Below are 18,578 nucleotides of genomic sequence, written 5' to 3' on the forward strand. Positions count from 1 at the left end.
TCGAACATTTTTCCCAAATGTGGTCATTGATGATTGACATTTTTTTATTGTGTATTGCAAATATTTAGTGTGACTTAAATAAAAATTACTCAAGCTTTTCTTAGAGTGACTATAAAGTGGCAATATTTTCCATAGGTACAGGCAGTCTTGGACAGTAAATAGTTACTAGTAATGCATTACTGCTAACTAGTTACTTTTTTCAGTAACTTGTAACTGTAACTAGTTAATTTTAAGTTAGAGGAAGTTGTAACTGTAACGGTATTTGCCGTTACAGTTACTTCTGTCTTTATGAAAAATTATCCAACAGCAACACTTGTTAAAGGCCTTTCGCTTTTTCTAACTTTCTTCTTTACCATATCCTTTCCACCTCTCAACTTTCCTGAATAGGGCGCCCCTCGCAGTTCAGGAGAGGGGGTCACTAGGAGAATTATCTTCCCTGTAGAAGACCGAGGTCAGAGGTCAGTCATTAACGCAACATGTAAATCATGTTGCAACTGAACAGCTGCTAAGCTGACGTCCATTTTTTTTTCCGCATATATATCGCCTTTGTCACTTGAGCATCTAGCTCTGGTGCACAGGTGAAGCATTAGGACGCCTAGTTTACAGTCTCCTTCGTCTGAGGCTCTGAGCTAATTGTGTTTGACAGGTGGCTAGAAAGCAGCCGAACGCCAAACGGCTAAGAGCCAGAAATACCATAACTAGCGAAGCGATTTTTAAAAACTTCTTTGGAACTGATTGTAGAATGTTTACTCCGACTTAACACAGCAATTATTAAAAAAATGACAGACCTGTCACTTCCTATGCAGGTGGCATCCTCAGTATACACTGGCAACAACAAAAAAAAATATTGAGCCGAGGTCAACCACTCCGCTAGTCACGCATGTCCTTGTAAATGTCCAGTGGTGGGGCCGCAGTTGTTTTTACAAGCCGATGCGCAACGGCGAATGAACCACGATTCCAGAAGTTCTTTCCCCCCACCTTCGTTCACAAACCAGCATCGTCGCATTGTTTAGGTCAAAGCTATGCCCTGTCATCCAGCAGTGTTCAACAAGCTCCATCTTAAACGCATTGAATGGGTTGCTTTAGCAACATTCCGTTTGTGTTCTTTAGGCCTCGTTAATCCTTTCCTGCATGTTTCGCCGATGTGTCGGAATCCCAGCATCGTGCTTTTGGATGACATCCCCATGATCGTCCGCAGGTGGGTGGTGTTTGGATTTCGCGAACACATGTCCTAAGGTATAGTAACGGGGCTTAAGAACAGTTTGTATGCCCAGTGGACGCGAAGCTCTCCGAACAGAGTCTGCCACATCTTAAACATACGGAACAGACACAATGCATGTTGTCTCCACTAGTGATGCACTCCCCGTTGCACTTCGCATGCGCTTCTTACTGCCGTCGTTCCACTACGTTTTCCACTTCAAGATGAGGCAAATGATTGCTTGTGTGAGGCCCAATTAGGTTTCCGTTGTCTACGTTTTTACGACGTGCAATTTTGACTACGCGCATGCCTTCATACGTTTTTAAATAAATTCTATCATTTGATTTGTGATCTATTATTTTATACAGTAACAGAAAAGTAACAGCGTTACTTTTTTGCAGTAACTGTAAGTGTAACAGGTTGCCTTTCAAAACTGTAACTGTTAAAGAGTTACTTTTTTGGCTTAGCTAGCTGTAGCTGTAACACTGTTACTTTTTACTGCTAACGTGCCCATGACTGGGTACTGGTACGTTGTTTATTCAGGAGCAATAAAATTAAGAAACCTATGCTATTAATGAAACCTTGTTTATCGGAATAACTATGTTTCATAGGCTAATAAAAATGTGCACTCCAAGACACCAAACATGCAGGCATTGTATCATTTGTGTGCAACGGCATTGTTTTGCAGTGCTATAGTTCACCTGTGAATGTCTGAAATCTCATCCCTGTAAGCACTAAACAAGCTAGGTCAGGTGATTTGGTTACAAGTCTGATTAGACATGAGCTTTTGCTAGCGCAACAAACAGAAACTGCCTGCGAGACAAAACCAAACTTGTCACTGTGCACATGCGCAAGCAATAGCCGATGTGGCGGCCTAACTAGACCTTGGAGTAGAAACGAAAGGTAAACATTGTGACAAAAAAAAAATCCTGCTTCTCCATAAGTTGACAGCACTTGCTTGGCAAAAGTAATATTGAAGTGGCATGTTTTTCAAGCACACACAGCACCATACATGTACGGCAGTGATCATTTGGGACTTGTTGGTGCTGCTGTACAACTACGGCATTGACTCTTCAAGGGTAAACAGAGCATACATAAGTGAAAGGAATGCTCCAGTTGCCAGGATGCTTGTGATCACACTGCACACGATGCAGCTGCAAGCCTCTCAACGAAACCAAGGTCTTGGATCGATGCAGGTCTCAAAAAGCACGTAAAATTTCGGAGGTTTATTTAACGCAAAAGGAATGACTTGGGGAAACTGCGGCAGCACACCTTCCATGGCAATGGGAGATACTGCATAAGATTCATAGAGGAGCCTTGCATCGAGCCAGAAGTGTCAATGCAAAAATGTAGTTTGCATTGATTCTTTCATCTCGTGTTCTTGTATTTGCTGATCAGTCATCCTGTTGTGTATTGATGTGTGCCAGTGAATAACGCAGAGTTGAAAGTTCGTGCACTTGTGTGCATTCTGTTGTCCTTTGTGTAAATGTATAGAGCCATGAGCAATAGCTACAGGGTTGTTCATCAGGCTTGCAACACCGTAAGGCACGTTTCCAAATCATGAAGCCCTTGTGTACACTTGTAAATTAATCACGCAAGCTTGTTTCAACGAACTTTAATTGAAACCTACTGCCAATTATTTTGTGCTGTGGCAGATTTTATTTTAACAAGGACTGTTGAAGTAGCTGTTCATTTCTTTTTAAATGGACATGTGGCATTTGTTCTTGATAGTGCAATACAACTTCTGCAGTCGTCGATTTTCGCTGTCTTATCTTGCATGTGTGTTCTACAGCAGTGCTTAATACTTATTTTATGGTCTTTATTTCTATTCTTGTATGCAGGTGTCTGTGAAAAAGGAAAAAAATCTGCCAGAAGCACCGCACTCCATCAAAAAGTGGCTGCCAAAGTCTGTTGACCTGAATGGAGGCATGGAGAGGCACTTCACAGACGCATTCATAGTGTAGCAGCCCAATCACTGATTTCAAGACCCTGGCCAGCCCACCATCATTACCTCATCCCCTGCTGCTGCCTGTGAGGTTCCGGCCAGCCAGTAGTCATCAGCACCCTGTCCCTGCAGCCCTGGCCAGCCCTATGCCCATGGAGCCTTGCTGGGCTCCCCTACTTTTGGCTGTGTTGCTTAATTAACTACAGTAACTTGAAAAACTGCACTGGAAAATAAATGGTCTGGCTTGTACTTTTATAAATAAAGTTTTCTAAAATGTCTTCTAGCATTCTCATTTATAAATTGCTTGTGTGCAGGATATCTGCATCCAGCAGTTATTTTAGTCAATGCTTTTTAGCTATTTCATGGAACAACATAGGGGGCACTTGCCAGCAAGACAGAGAAGGAATACGTGGAGGAAAGCTGGCAGGTGAACTGGACTTCGTGCAGTTTGATGCCCTACGTGTGGGGAGGGGAAGGGTAATGCAAGCAAAAAAGGCATGAGTAGACGATTTAGAAGCATGGTACAGTGCGTTTAGACACTGGGGCATGCAATAGTCTGTCGCCTTCAAGTAAATTGCACCGCAGAGCTTGTACGGGGCTGCTGAGCTACCAGGCCAAGTTCTCGATGCGTATTGTAGCCTACTAGCAAAAGAATGCCAGTAGCAAAAGGTCCATATTAATAATGGTTTCATATCGGCAAGCCACTGGTAGCCAATATTCGTCGTGCTGCGAACATCGGCTTAATGCTGGCATTTTATTGGCTGTAACATGGCCCTGGAACGGCCTGATGCTGGACACACATCGGCAACTACGTTGGCGATACGACGGCCCATTGCCGGCATATCGACAGCGGCCCGGTGTTGGCTGCATATCGGCAAAAACAACGGCAGGACTTCGGCCCAACGCCGGCATGAACACCGGCCCGACGTCGGAAGAAGTTGCACTTGACCGAAATGCCGACGTCAGCCCAATGTCGGTGCCGATGTTTGACAACGTTGGACCGAGATTGGACCAACGCCGGCGTGCTGCCTGGGATGATTTACATGCCACGCTCATTGTCCGATGGCTGCCGTTTCGCTCGCTTGGTATACACGAAAATTAGTATTGCGCGACGATACTGTGTGATGAACGTAAATCAGTGGTGGTAACGGGAAAATCATGATATGCAAGTCATGTACGACATGATTTACATGCCACGCTCACGGCGTACTCGCGGCCGTTTAGCTCGCTTGGTATACACCAAAACTGGTACTGCGCGACCCAGCTGTATCACGAACGTAAATGAGAGGTAGCAACATGAAAACCATGACACGCATTTCATGTACGACATGACATACATGCTACGCTCATAGTGCGCTTCCGGCCGTTCTGTTACCTGGATATATACCAAAATTGGTAAGGCATGACACGAGTGCGTGATGAACATAAATGTCAGGTCATGCATCGCATATTTCAGAATGCACGTTTCATTAGCATGGTATATACCGGACTGGACATGCATGCATGCATGGCAATCATGCGATATATAGTGAACTAGATGCATGGCATGAATGACTTCATTTGCCTCCCCTCAAAGACGAAGCCATGTAGCAGCGCTTTGCCGGCTGCTTCGCATTACATAGATTCCCACAGTACGTGGGATCTGCCGTATTTTTTTTTTGCCACAAATTGAGCAAGGGGTATGGGTAAATAAAAATGCAGGGAATACTAGTTACAAAGCTTATGTCACAGGAGCAAACGCACCAACCTTAATGAATGATACATTACGACTGCGATACGTAAGAGAGATTGGAAAAACCGGTTGGAACAATCCAATATGGGATCACAGTCACACTTAAGAACGTCGTATACGTCAATTGCGTGTTTTTTTTCTCCTCAAATTTCTTCTTGAACTCTTAATTATAAACTACTGATGCGACAGAACGGTATAGGTGACCCTGCGTTTTAATGTCAGCCCTCGCAAACTGCTTTTGCATTGTTTTTTTTTTTCACTCCAGAGAGAGGGAAAGAAAAGTGGCTCCACAGGTTGGCAGCAATGAAAGGCGCTAGCGGCTAACCGGCCCACTCGAGGCACTGCGCCTAAAGCCCCTATAGTGGCTTTAACTGCGCCGTGCTCCCAAGTCTTTAGATTTTTCGCTTTTACTTAAGTACCGACAACTGCCTCCTTTCACGGCCCGCTCTCACGCGCAGCTGGCGTCCGACGCCATTTTCTTCCTAACTTGGAATATTTACAAAGCCATGTGCGTCTAAGTACAATAGCCACGCACCTTTGAGCGGACAATATTCTACCGCGACGCGCCTTTCTCCTCCCGTCAACCCCCTGTCATTAGTGAATGGGGAACGCGTTTCACCAGGTGCTGGAAAAGAGTTAGGAAGAACATGGCTACCGAAAACGAGCGTTAGCCAATGAGATTCGTCGCCGGCGCTCCAATGGTTGTCGGTACTTAAGAAAGAACAGGGAAAAATCTAGGGACTTTAGTGCTCCCTATTGGGCTGCAGAAATTAGGTGCCCTTTTCCCTTTCCTTACGAACCACTACCACCACCACCACTCGCTAAACTCGAACTGCCGCTGCAGTAACGGCCTCAGTAGTCGCCGCAACCCACGCTTCACGAAACGCCAGGCCCGAACATGTCCGACTCGGGCGACTCGACCACAAACAACAGTTTCTTTCATCCTTGGTCGTCCGGGCACTTGCCGACGGGCGGCTGCGAGGAGGAGAAGCCACAGACGGTGCCTCGCCCGGACGGCACACAACCGTTGTCCGTCGGCTTCGGCGAGATGAGTAGCGATGGCACCAGCGATCAACCGACAGCGACGTATCAGCCAATGCAGCAGGAGCAGCTGTTGAGTTGCGAAGAGTTGGTCTCGCGCAAGCGGAGCATGACCCTCAACTTAGGCAGCCCTGGGGCATCCCAACGCAGCACCAAACAGGCCCGCTGTTCGAGCCTACTTACGTCTGCGGACTTGCAAATGCTGATGCTGTCGACGCCCGAGCTCGAGCGGTTCATCATTGCTCTCAACGCTCAGGATTCGACGGTGAGTAGGCTGTTTTTACTTACCATCACCAAGGAAGAGGAGCAGTACCCGAGCGGCTTTCCCGATACGCTCGCTCAACTCCAGCTGAAGCCGCCGCAGCCCGCACTTCAACAGCACACCACGTCCGGGCCGGACACGTCCGACTCGGTCGACTCGACCTCAAACGACAGTTCGAGTCATCCTTCATCGTCCGAGCCACAAACGGTGCCTCGACTTGGCGGCACACCACCGCTGTCGTCCGTCGGCTTCGACGAGAAGAGTAGCGATGGCACCAGCCAACAACCGACAGCGACGTATCAGCCAACGCTGAAGGAGCAGCTTTTGAGTTGCGAAGAGTTAGTCTCGCGCAAGCGGAGCATGGCCCTGGAATTAGAAAGCCCTGGGGCATGCCAACGCAGCAGCAAACAGGCGCGCTGTTCGAGCTTGCTCACGTCTCCAGACCTGCGAAAGTTGGCGCTCTCGACGCCCGAGCTCGAGCGCCTCATCATTAATCTGAACGGACAGGATTCGACGGTGAGTAAGCTGTTTTTGTTTACCATGAGCGAGGAAGGGGAGCAGTGCCTCAGTGGCTTCCCCAAACCCCAGCCGCCACAGATCGCGCTTCACCAGCACGCCACGTCCGGCCCGGACTCGTCCCACTCGGTCGACTCGACCTCAAACGACAGTTTCAGTCGTACTTCATCGTCCTCGCCGCAAACGGTGCCTCGACTGAGGTCCACGCCGCCACAATCGCCCATCAGCATGGGCGGCCGAGAGAGGATCAGGCTGGAACAAAGGAGGGAGAGGAATCGAATCGCCGCACATAAGTGCCGCCAGCGAAAGCTCGACCGAGACTCCGAGCTCGAAGCGAAAGTTAACGCGCTCAAGGCGGAGAAAACCGTGCTGGAATACGACACCAGCGTTCTACGCCACGAGGTGTACCAGCTCTCTCAGGAGGTGAGGACACACATCAAGGCGGGCTGTAAGATGTGATGGTGTCACATGCCCCATAAGCATGCTCGGTGACTTGCTTGTGAGATAATTCCACGCGCGTGTTGTGTGCACACTCGCGTGTTCTTCAATCTCCCCAACCCCGTGATCAGCAGTATAACAGCCTCGAACCAACTCCTATTGAGTTCTCTTCAGTCTCCCCGAACCCCGTGATCGCCACTAAAACTGCCACGACCCAGCTCGCATGGACTGCTCTTGAATCCACACAACCTCGCGATCACTACAACCGCCACAACCACCCACCGACATGGATGCTTTGCACCACGAACAAGAACTAATCATATTTTGGTCAGTTTGGTGCCACGAAACGAAGTTTTGAAGAATAAAAAAGTGTTTGTCGTTTTCCCCAGTTGCTTGTTTCTAGAGTTGGCTGCTGCCTCTGCTTTCAAAGTCAGCACGCGCGCCGCTTCGCCGGCTTGTCGTTTTGTTCGCGGCCGCATAAGTATGCGATCTGCGCTGCATGACGTAGACAGGGTTACTTAGGTTTTAGGCGCCCCAACCACAATAGGATTATGAGGCACGCCGTGGTTGTAAGGGGATGGAGGGAGGGAAGGGGTGGGGGGCTCTGTATTGCTTTCCGTCACCTGGAGTTTTTTAAACGGTGGCTGAATATGTAACTGCCCGTTCGTCTTTGCATTTCGGTCCTCCCAGTTTGTTCCGTCGTGGTCGAGAATCGCACCCGCGACTTCCAGCCTAGTAGATCAATGAGCACCTCAGTCGCTTAGCTACCACGACGGTTTCGAAGGCCGCATGTTTCAACGTCAACGCTTGCTGACAAAATGCGTATGCTTGGGCATGTTAATTCATGTTCTCTTTTATAGCGGACACTAAGAAAAAGAACGACGTGGATACATCGCTACCTTTCAACAGTCGTTTCACTTTCCGAAGTGGCACATATATACTGTATAGAACAGACACCAACGCACGCGGACCCGTTGTACAGGACGAATGCGCTTGAATTCGCAGAGCTGCGCGCGTGCATAGAACGTTAAGATAACGATTCGAATAGATAGCGAATTATTTTGTTTACGAGATCAAGAAGTCATTCTAGAATGATTCCCGTCGAGTAACTATTGGGCCTTGCTTTAAAAAATCAAATTCTTTTTTTTTTTTTGGAGATCGATTGAAGGCGCAGTAACACACTTGCATACCGGACTAGTGTTCATCGCCGCTTCATTTTTTCCCACGCTTGCGATTAGCTTCTTCCTATCGCGCTACGCTGCGAATATATGGGATGTACAGACAGGAAGACCTTTCCAGGCGGCGCTGGTTCGCAGTGCTGCAGAGCCCCTCCTTTTTTGAAAAAAAGTGGCTGAGGTTTAACTATTCTAAACCTACACTCTAAATTAAATCCGGGCTAGATTCCACGCGTGCAAGCAGGAAATCCAATCAAATTTTGGCCGCTGCTAGACCGTTCGTTAGGCGGCTCCATATGCGGCGCCAAGAGCAAGCGGCCCATTTCTACGGGGCCCCCTGAATAGGCGTGACGCAAGATAAGCAGGATTTTAAGTCAAGTGTTTCCTGGCTAGGTACGGCCTACATTTACACGTGACGACAACGTTGCGGCGTCGGGATCCGAGTCGGTATTTCTTGTCGATGGGCGGCCTGTGGTTATGCGGCCCAAAAGCGGTTGCGGAAGAAAAATGAAATAACTCGAGCATATTAACGCTTTGTGATCTACAATTTCACCAGGTATCATTGTGACATATTAGAAGGCAATTGATAACTCAGTAACACCCATACATGACACAAACACGCTTCGAATACACACCAGCGGATTCGAACCCGGGACGCACGCATTGAAAGCTGACACGGTTACCGCTACACCACAGCGCCACCACGTTCGCGCTGAAATTTCACGGTTATATATCTACCAATCGCTCTGAGGTCCTTTGCCTTTTTCGCTGTTGTGCCTCCGTGTTGTGTTGACATTTTCATTTGGTGAGTATATAAGTTCCGGAGCCGGCAGAGCGTCATGAAAGCTGCTGCATTTCGGTTGTGACTTTCTTCCGCTCGTAGTTGCCGCAGGAAAATAACATCACCTTCAGCGCTGCTCCATGCATCACGGTTACTTCGCCGAAATTGCGCGGATACCAAGCATCGTGCATATATTAATGTGTATGTAGTGAATGCACGGGGTGAGAAATGCTGTTTATTTCTACCGCGCGCTGCACGCTCTTATATACCGTGACTAGCGCGTTTTGTGCGCTTCGAAGACCCCCAATCTTGCATATAAAGCTTCCATTCGTCGATGCCAGCGTTACAGGGGCATTTCAGCGTGCCTACAATAAAGCGTATGTATTTTTCGCAAGGTTACCGACGTACAATTTGGTCCATTCCGCCGCGAGCTCTACGCGTCGTGAGCGTTTTGAAGCACATTCGAAGCAGCACATGTCAATGCTTACGCCACATTGATGAACATGCATACATTAATCAACAATGTATGCATGTAATGCGCGGGCACAGCTCGCGTTATTCAGGCGAGAGTTGCGCATGTCATCTTACCGCGCTTATTCTGAAAGGTTTCAAAAGCACATGCGAAAACAGCATTTATCTTTACACGTTGTGTTGAACGAGTACATCTGGGGCCAAGTACCAGTTTGCCGTTTCATAGAGGGAGCCGAAGGTCCGACGGCCTTCGTCCCACTTTCTCAGGTTCGGTTGGAGGCCGTTTCAACCACTGTTTTTCCCTTGCATGCCTACGTGTATTTGTCACTGGCGCATACATTGCCTTGTTCTCGAATACGCATGATCAGCTGCAGTGTTGGCGGTAACGCATTACAAGTAACGGCGTTACCGGCAACGCGTTACTTTTGTCGGTAACTTAGTAACGTACTCGTTACAATTTCAAAACTGTAACGGTAACGTACTTACGTTAACATTTTTCGGTAACGTGTGGGTCACGTTACTCGTTACTTTTTCATCCTGCAAGGTGCCATTTTCCTAGAGCTCGCCCCGACGAACTGTTTTGTCGCAGCGTCGGACTGCGTTCGGCTTGCCGGGCATTGACAAAGTATACCCGGGCGGAATCGCTTGTCGCCACACAAAGCTTGAAGAAAGGCGCGGAATCCCCCATGAGAAACTGCTTTTCGTGGAAGTGGATTGTAGCAGGTGGATTGCTTGCTGGCACCTGCGCATTTTCGTGCCCAAAAGACAGGCCACCCGAGAGAAAGCGCAAGGGCTGGTCTAGACCATAGCATGTGCTGATCGTGACGCTTCGTACCCCCGTGGGGGAAACAAAGACTTTCCCCGAGAGGCTGCGACAACATAAAAACGACGTCCGCAAGTTCGAGTGACAGAGTACACTCGCCGAGCACAGCGTGGTGTACGAACACCACATCGAATTTGATAACTCCCGTGTCGTCGACTTAGAGGCCAATTACTATAAGCGGCTTTTTGTGGAATCCTGGCCCATTCAGGAGACAGCCGGTAATGTCAACTGGTCTACAGGTGAGCTGCAGATCGAGAGTCTGCCTCAAAGGAATTCTTCACATCATGGAGAATAGGCGTGACTGCATGGCAGGAAGAAAACCCTGAAAAAGAATGCGAGTGGGACGCGAAACGTCGGATTTTTCTTGTTACGCAAAAAAAAAAAATCTTTTTACTCCTTACCTTTGTTGGCGTCCCTCGGTTTCAACTAAAGCCCATTAATACCGCTGTCACACGAACAGCCTTAACCGCGGTTAAGCAAACTACGGTTACGGGCTAACCACGGTCACAGCTAGGTAGCTACACGGCAGACATAACCGCAGTTAGACTCATAATCATGGTTATCGCAAACGAGTGGTTCCACGAGAAATCGACACGGATCCGAAAATGGATATTTTAGATTTGATTGGGTATTTTACATCTTGTGCACATACCACTCAACAGCCGCAAAGGGACTTAGTTTTCTTATTAACTGCATAATTTGCGAGGGAGAAAATGCCTAACTTATGGAGGGACCAATTTCATTACCTGTCGTTCTCGAAAGTTCACGGCGACGTAAAACACAAATATTGCCGTTAAAAAGAAGACATTTTGTGTATGAAATGTGTGCGCAACAAATAGTAAAGTAACGTTGTTTGAAACTTGTAGAGCGAAGGAAACTGTTCTTTTTTTTAATGTCTAGATGTGCGAAATCGTATTATAGCTGCTACAAAGTTGATAAGGCTTATCAACTTTTTGAAAATAAGTTTTGCTTCTTTCTATCCGCAACTGCAGCTAAGTTTTGCGAGCGAGGCTGATCTTGAACACCTTCACATAAACGCTCGCTATTATTGCGGTAATTATACAGGTTAAAGTGAACAAAAAATGTTTATGCACAGATATTATTTCCCGTGACTAAGCCATTGAAGCATTTCTTTACTACTACAAAATTTTCGCATCTACTTTGCCACTAGAAACACGCCGTTAGAATTACTGGAAATTTCTTGAGAGTTCAGTCATGATTTCTTTGCGGATAGCGTTGATGATTGAATCTCATATTGTGTATAATCTCTAATTGAGAAATATGGCTGCACCATGTGCCAGAATCAGAAGCCATGACACGTAACTCTACAAGCAACTTTAAGCCACTATAACATTGCTAAGGCCTGGTACATTCGTGCGCATAATTCAACCCAGACTACACGCCTGAGCTTTGGGAGCGAGCCTTAGCCAGCCCCACCCTCGAAGACCTGCGCCAGCTGATAGCGAGGGCTGTCGACGCGGCGAAAGGTTTCCTGCAAGGGGGAGGCCACCCCGAAGACGACGCTTAAATATTACCGTATGAAAGATGTTTATTCTCTCTCTCTCTCTCCTTAAATCAGCATTTTGGGTGTAATCGTTGTTTGGGTTAGAAGATTTATGTGAAACATAAATTTGAGGTTTAAAAAATTCTTATTGTGGGGTCCTGCAGCAATCACACGTTGATTAAAATTTATGATTGCGGAGTAACGGCAGAGGTAACGTCCGTTACTTTTTTTCGGTAACGGTAACGGTAACGCGTTACATTTTTTTTGTCAATAACGCAGGGCGGTAACGCGTTCCTTTTTTTTTATAGTGTAACGAGTAACGTATTTAGTTACTTTTTTTCAGTAACGCCTACAACACTGATCAGCTGTATACAGCACGCTCGCAGACTAGGCACTCTTCATGCTAATAGAAGTTCAGTCATCAGGTTACATATGAAGTTTCCAGTGAATATCAGAAGCAATGTGCACCCTAAGACCACACACATTGTTTACAAACTTTTCTCTTAAAAAAAGAAGCTCTAGTGAAAAGGTATTTGAGCCTTTCTGCATTTCTGATTAGTCACATTGTGCCTATATAACTCGTGAAAATAACTTGTAATATATGCAGGAGTGCTTGAGAGGGGGGGGGGAGCAAATTTCATGGAGTTGAAAGTTTGGCTACACTAAAACTGAAGTGCACATGCCGAGTACTCAAAGGAATTAGCACATCTGCAAATGTCTGCCTCATGTTCCTGAACTTTACTTGTACAATGGATTTTTTTCGGTTACACTCCAATACACATTACTCACTCCAGCCTTCAGCGGATGTTCAACCAGTGCACTGTCTCTATTTCCCTGTCAATTTTATCATTTTCCGAGCATTGTAGCACAAGATTTCTTGAATTGATTTGATTGAATATAAGCAGTGTACCAATAAATGAAATATTTGTGCTGTATGCACAAATTCTGTTCTTCAGTTTGCTTGCATGACATATTGATGTACCTCAATGAACACGTACAACAAACAATTTTATCGCAAACTCAAACAGTAAGAATTGTCACATAAACACAATGATATGCACTTGTGTTCGCACGTACGAGGTCCCTTTCCTCACAGTGTACAAACTGAACAAGATCACATGTACGATGTATTAGTACTTGTGCACTACTATTCACAGGAGCAGAACTATCACAGAAGTTCCCTAGAAAATGTCATGGCACTTAGTGATATTCATTTTGTAACATAGGCATAATACAAACACTTTAGGGCACAGAAAGCTTGCCATGCACCAGCGCCAAAGTACTATGCTTGAGCACTATTATTCAATCACAAGAGTAGGACTATCGCAGCTTTTCCTTGAAAATATCAGATCACTTCATGACACACATTGTGTAATTGCCTCATATGGGCGTATTAAAAACACCTGAAGGCACAGACAGCTTGCCGTGTGTCCATACTGAAAGACCAAGAGAATTAATAAACTCTCACCACTATCAAGGCATGTGACTAAGGCAAAACTAGGTGCTGTGTCAACAAAACACTTATTGTGTTTAGTCAACTTCACACCTTTTGAAACTAAGGAAGGTAGTCTTCTAGAAAAGGCACGAGATTCAGCTGGCCTAGGAGCTTAAGGTACAAATTAGTGGCAACCTTACTTTCGAACATATCTTTTCGACCTGATAGCGCGATGAAGAATGACTAGAAAAGTTGTGCTCCCAACATACACCCTAAAGTGGAACTGATGAAGCACTCTATTTTAATCTTGTGCCTTCAACGAACACATCAAGATTTCAAAACCTTAGAAAAAAACATATACTTCAGAGCATGATGACAAACTTCTTATCTAACAGGTGTTTTACAGACAAGATTCAGTTATGTTTCTAGAGGCAAAATTGTATCAGGTGGCATAAAAAAAGAAAAGAAAAAAAAAGGCCACAAAGGGCCACGACACAATGTTTTAGCACTCTTTTCAGCTCACTCAGTTGCCCCGTAAGCTAATATACTCGTTGTTAGCAAGTTATAAGGTGGGCCAGAGCGAGCATCGAAATGTATTAACACTCTGCTCCCTCATGAAAGTTTTTTATGTCTTAACACGACTCGGTATAGCTTCTGTTAAACGAAAAAAAAAAACTGGTCATCAAATCATGCTACATTAAAATATTTAGCGTACTCTGAACCATTCCAGTATCTTTATACGATTTTGGAATCCAGGACATTTATTCACAACTGCAAATAAATAACAGAAGATGTCAGTGCCTATCTAATTCTTAACATAAATTGTATGTCGAGCTTGTCATACAAAAAGCCTTAGGCATAGCTAACACGACAGAGGGCAAAAGAGTGACGCATACACAGTGTAGCATGCGTGTGGCCTGCATCGCTCTTTTGTCCTGCGTCATTTGCACAACATCTGAAAGCTAGTTGAATGCTAGTTATGCACTCTCGTAAGAATGTTGTCCTCCAATAAAGAAATAATATTCTTAAAATCAAACACTGCCTTGTGTAACACAGCACTAGAATGTACTAGAATAGGGGAGTGGTCGGAACGGCCGCATTACAGGAAGTGAAGCCCAAACCGGGTCAATCCACTTGTGGCGCTGCAATTAGCGGTGTGCAACTCTTAAACAACGACGCATTGCAGACTACCGATCGCAATGCCACAAGCGGATGGGCCCTGTTTCGACTTCACTTTTAGAAGCTCGTTCCAAGCACTATCCTGTTCTAGTACACTCTAACAGCACCTTGATAGCGAACACTGAAAATGTAACAAGTTGCGCATCCAGCTACATTTTCTCTGACGCAAAATGTGCAGAAACTTGCTGTTTGCCCAGCACTGGGGAAACTTGTCCGCCTTGACCACAACACTCTGAAGCAGTCCTAGAGTTTGTTCAAATGCCGAGGGGTAGCTCAATGCGTCATCTGTTGTGGCAACTGCGGTTCACCTCGTGGAAGCCTCAAGTGTCTCAGTACCAGTACTAGACCTTGCATCAGTTGTCAAGGTAGCTGCAGATTGTAGAGAGGTGAATTCCATATCAGATGTTTCACATGGTCTTTGCAAGCTTTGTTCTGTGCCTGTCGGTTGATGAACGGCCTCTCCTGCGTGGTTAAAAGATCAGTAAGAACAGCCTGCACTGCAGAATGTACCAGTAAAAAATGTGAACATCAAAACCGACTCACAAGCAGTGTACAGTACTCACAAATTCTAACACGAGATCAAATTTTTTACTACAACGACTGGTATGCGCAATTTCTCAAGTTAACCACGTCCTGTCACGACGAATCTGGTCTCTAAAGATAACATGGGTTCTGATCGACCCATTCGAGTCAAAATTACGCCCAAATGACCTGCAATGAAAGACAGTGGAAACAAAAATGTGTGCATTACTTAGCCCTAATTGTCCTGTTTCAATCCGTGAGTACTCTACATGGGAGATCAGCTTGAATTTATATTACTCACTGCAAGCCCTACACATACACATGCCTATTAGTGAAAATTTTTAGAGCTACAGATGATCTGCATTACCTAAACGTGAGAAAGTAGGTGAAGAAGCTAGTATGGAACATAACCCCTTGATTGTTCAACCAAATGCCTTAAGACGACATAAAGGAACAGGTTGATTGTAGTAATTCCTGCATGTTTGATCTGTTGTCATAAACAACCAGTACTTATAGTTGTCTCGTTCATGCTGTCATAAATGCACTTTCTAGATACCCTGATGGTGATCCTTAGCGCTATGACACTTCTCACGTTTTGAAAGAACTACTGCGTTCATGAAATCTAGTATCAACAGTGCGCTGGCAACAAATTTACACCCCATAGATGCTGCGGTAATTTGTGATATCACGCCATCTTTACAAATTGTTATTGGAACCCACCGGTATGCTGTGAAGCAGGCATTACGGAGCTGCTGGTGCTGGCACCTCCAGCGGCAGTACATTCGTATTGTTGAGCAACACCTGCACAGTAATAAATGCATTTGCATCTCAGTGACTCAGTGCTTCCTGAAACTGTGGTAAGCTGTAAATCATACAATAGGTAAGTTTAGACAACCTGGTTAAAACATGCATTTAAACATGCATTTATGAGCTATTCAAACACAAATTATTATTAATTGCCGAGACCTCTCTCATGCTAACGAAATATATACTCTGTGATAAGTAAGAGCTGAGCTCGAAGAATTGAATTTTGGAATAGGTTAGTTGGTTCATAATAAATTCACACTGCAGAACCTCTCAAGTGCAGTGCTCACAGACTAAGACAGCCAACAAAAAGAAAATCAGTTTTCGTTACACCCATCCCTCAAATTTTTGACGGAGGCGGTGTTTTACTGAAAATAAATAATGAAAATAGCTACTTTTCTGATACAGTCAAGGCCTTCAGGAAATCCCCCCCTTCCTGGCATGCCACAATTAGGTCACGAAACAAATGCGAGCCATGAACTGAGTAAAATGAAAACAAACTTGTCATAATGTAGGTACACATAATAAGAGACAGGAAGAGAGCAGAGTGGGTCAGGGAACAAACGGGGGTTAAGGATATCATAGTTGAAATCAAGAAGAAATGGATATGGGCCGGGCACGTAGCACGTCGGCAGGATAACCGGTGGGGTAACTGACTGGATTCCAAGAGATGGCAAACGCGTGAGGGGGAGACCGAAAATTAGGTGGGTAGATGAGATTAAGAAGTTTGTAGGTATAACGTGGCAGCAGAAAGCACAGGACCGGGTTGATTGGCGGGACATGGGAGAGGCCTTTGCCCTGCAGTGGGCGTAGACAGGCTGATGATGATGATGTACACATAATAAGATGACTGGCTGTTAAATATTGTATTACGAGTCCGAGAAAAAGCGCATCTGCGATGGGATGTAACGAAGATGTCACAGAAAGCATGTACATTCGGGAGTAGTTACTGCTGCGCTTAATGTTCTGCCGCCAGTACAACACGGTCATATGTATATACATAGCTGGCGATGTGTGCCCCCCTCCTCCCCTCTTTCTTTTGTTTTAGTCCACTCTAAAAATTGCATCCTGCACATGCATTAGCACATAACACGGCAGCATCAGAGAAACCAAAAAGCCCACTTACCAATTCGAACATGTTGTACTGGACTGTGGCCGCAGTACGCACACCAACCGGCCTGGTATGCTGCGGCAGGCTCATTGTTCACGGCGCGGCAAAATCCGTCGAAACTCACATTGCGGTGTCTTACATTGCCCTCGACACATACTTTTGATATCCATTGTTGAAAACATATTACACAGCGGCAGGCGCAAAGTGCGCAGCCGGCGCAGTTGAGCTCTTTCCAAGTAGCTACGCGTTGACGAACAGGTGAAAGTTACCGAACTCCGGCCTGCCCGTCTCGCAGTGATGCCAACCTAAGTCAACGTTTTATCCCTAGATTGACCCCTGGAAATACCCTAGATTGCAAGAAAAATTCCTAGATTGAGTTTGTAATGTCATAATTCAGGTTAATTCAACTTTAACAAGGTATAAGGATTGTTCGCTTTGTGGCCGAATTAATCTGAATCCTATTTAAAGCAAAATGCATTGTATTGGCAGCCACTGAAGGTCTTTTTTCTGCATTTTCTGTGGAGTAATTGCACATAAAGGGCTTACAGATGGTGCCAGTTGCTACAGAGACATACAAATTTGTCAAGTTCGCTTTCCCACTAATTGAAGGCATAAATGTGATTGTTCGGTTCAATCGCAAGTCCGTAGCTCCTTTCTTGTCACTTGCAACTTGCGAGGTGGCGGTCAATTTCTAATTTTCCACATGTGAAATCGGCGTTGCATGATTTGCAGTAGATATACAGGGTCCTTTTCTTTACTTGCTGATATCCATCCTGTGTACTCTTGATCAGCTTCCCATATGGCCAAATATTTTCGCCACTATTTTCATTCTTCTGAAAACGGTGCGACGGACCCAAGCAACCCTGGCCGACTGCCGACGATTGGCTGATCACTGGGAAATAGCGGGCAGCCGACTTCACTGGCCACCAGGCATACAAAAAGGGTCGGCCGGGGGTGCGCTGCCAGCTACGTCGGCACTTGGTCCGCTGCACGATTCGCGCCACCGTTGGTGGCCGAGTGAACGCCGAGCGCATAAGACGATGAGTCGGCAACACATCGTGCCGGCCTTGGTTGCCGGCAGAGGATTCGAACAGCGTGTATTTATTTTAGGGCAGCATAAAATACACCGTATGAAGTATAAACAACTCCCACAGGGTGATTTTTTAAACATTACAAAAATCACCTGTGACACACAACGTACTTGTGGTCCTTTAGCTGATTGCACCAAGTGGTAGAGATTTGTGCGAACAATCGAAATACATTATTGACTAAATAACAAAAATAACAGCGAGCCATTTAATTCGTGCATGGTTTCGCCAGGCGTGCGTATCTACTTTAAAAGATTTTTTCGAGACCATCATTCGCCAAGTGTGCGACAGTATTTATATACATGGGCGTATAACTATGCTTGTGTCATTGTTCGATGCTTAAAATGGATTGTTATAAAAATAAAGGTGACTGAGGCAACAGTGAACTTGTACCTCAAATTTGATGGCATAAATAATGAACCGTAAGATTTCATCCCAATTTGGATATGCATTGCACTCAGTGGCCACAATTAGTCAGTTACAGTGTAATTTGAAGGTCATTAATGAAGTTTATTTAGATAGGCGATTATTTATTTTGATTTTTCATGCATGT

General features: G+C 45.6%; 1 protein-coding gene across 1 annotated transcript; it reads left to right on the forward strand.

Moving 5' to 3' along the window:
* Positions 1-5,773: 5,773 nt before the first annotated feature.
* Positions 5,774-7,256, forward strand: LOC119376885 (transcription factor Jun). Its single transcript, XM_037646560.2, has one exon. The coding sequence runs from the start codon at positions 5,774-5,776 to the stop codon at positions 7,151-7,153; it is 1,380 nt and encodes a 459-aa protein (XP_037502488.2). The 3' UTR covers positions 7,154-7,256.
* The last annotated feature ends 11,322 nt before the right edge of the window (positions 7,257-18,578 follow it).

The sequence above is a fragment of the Rhipicephalus sanguineus genome, unplaced genomic scaffold (genome assembly GCF_013339695.2).
Source record: "Rhipicephalus sanguineus isolate Rsan-2018 unplaced genomic scaffold, BIME_Rsan_1.4 Seq264, whole genome shotgun sequence".
Classification (NCBI taxonomy): Eukaryota; Metazoa; Arthropoda; class Arachnida; order Ixodida; family Ixodidae; genus Rhipicephalus; species Rhipicephalus sanguineus.

What these genes read in the sequence shown, in the direction of transcription:
- LOC119376885 (XM_037646560.2), top strand. Translation starts at nt 5,774, where the DNA reads ATGTCCGACTCGGGCGACTCGACCACAAACAACAGTTTCTTTCATCCT.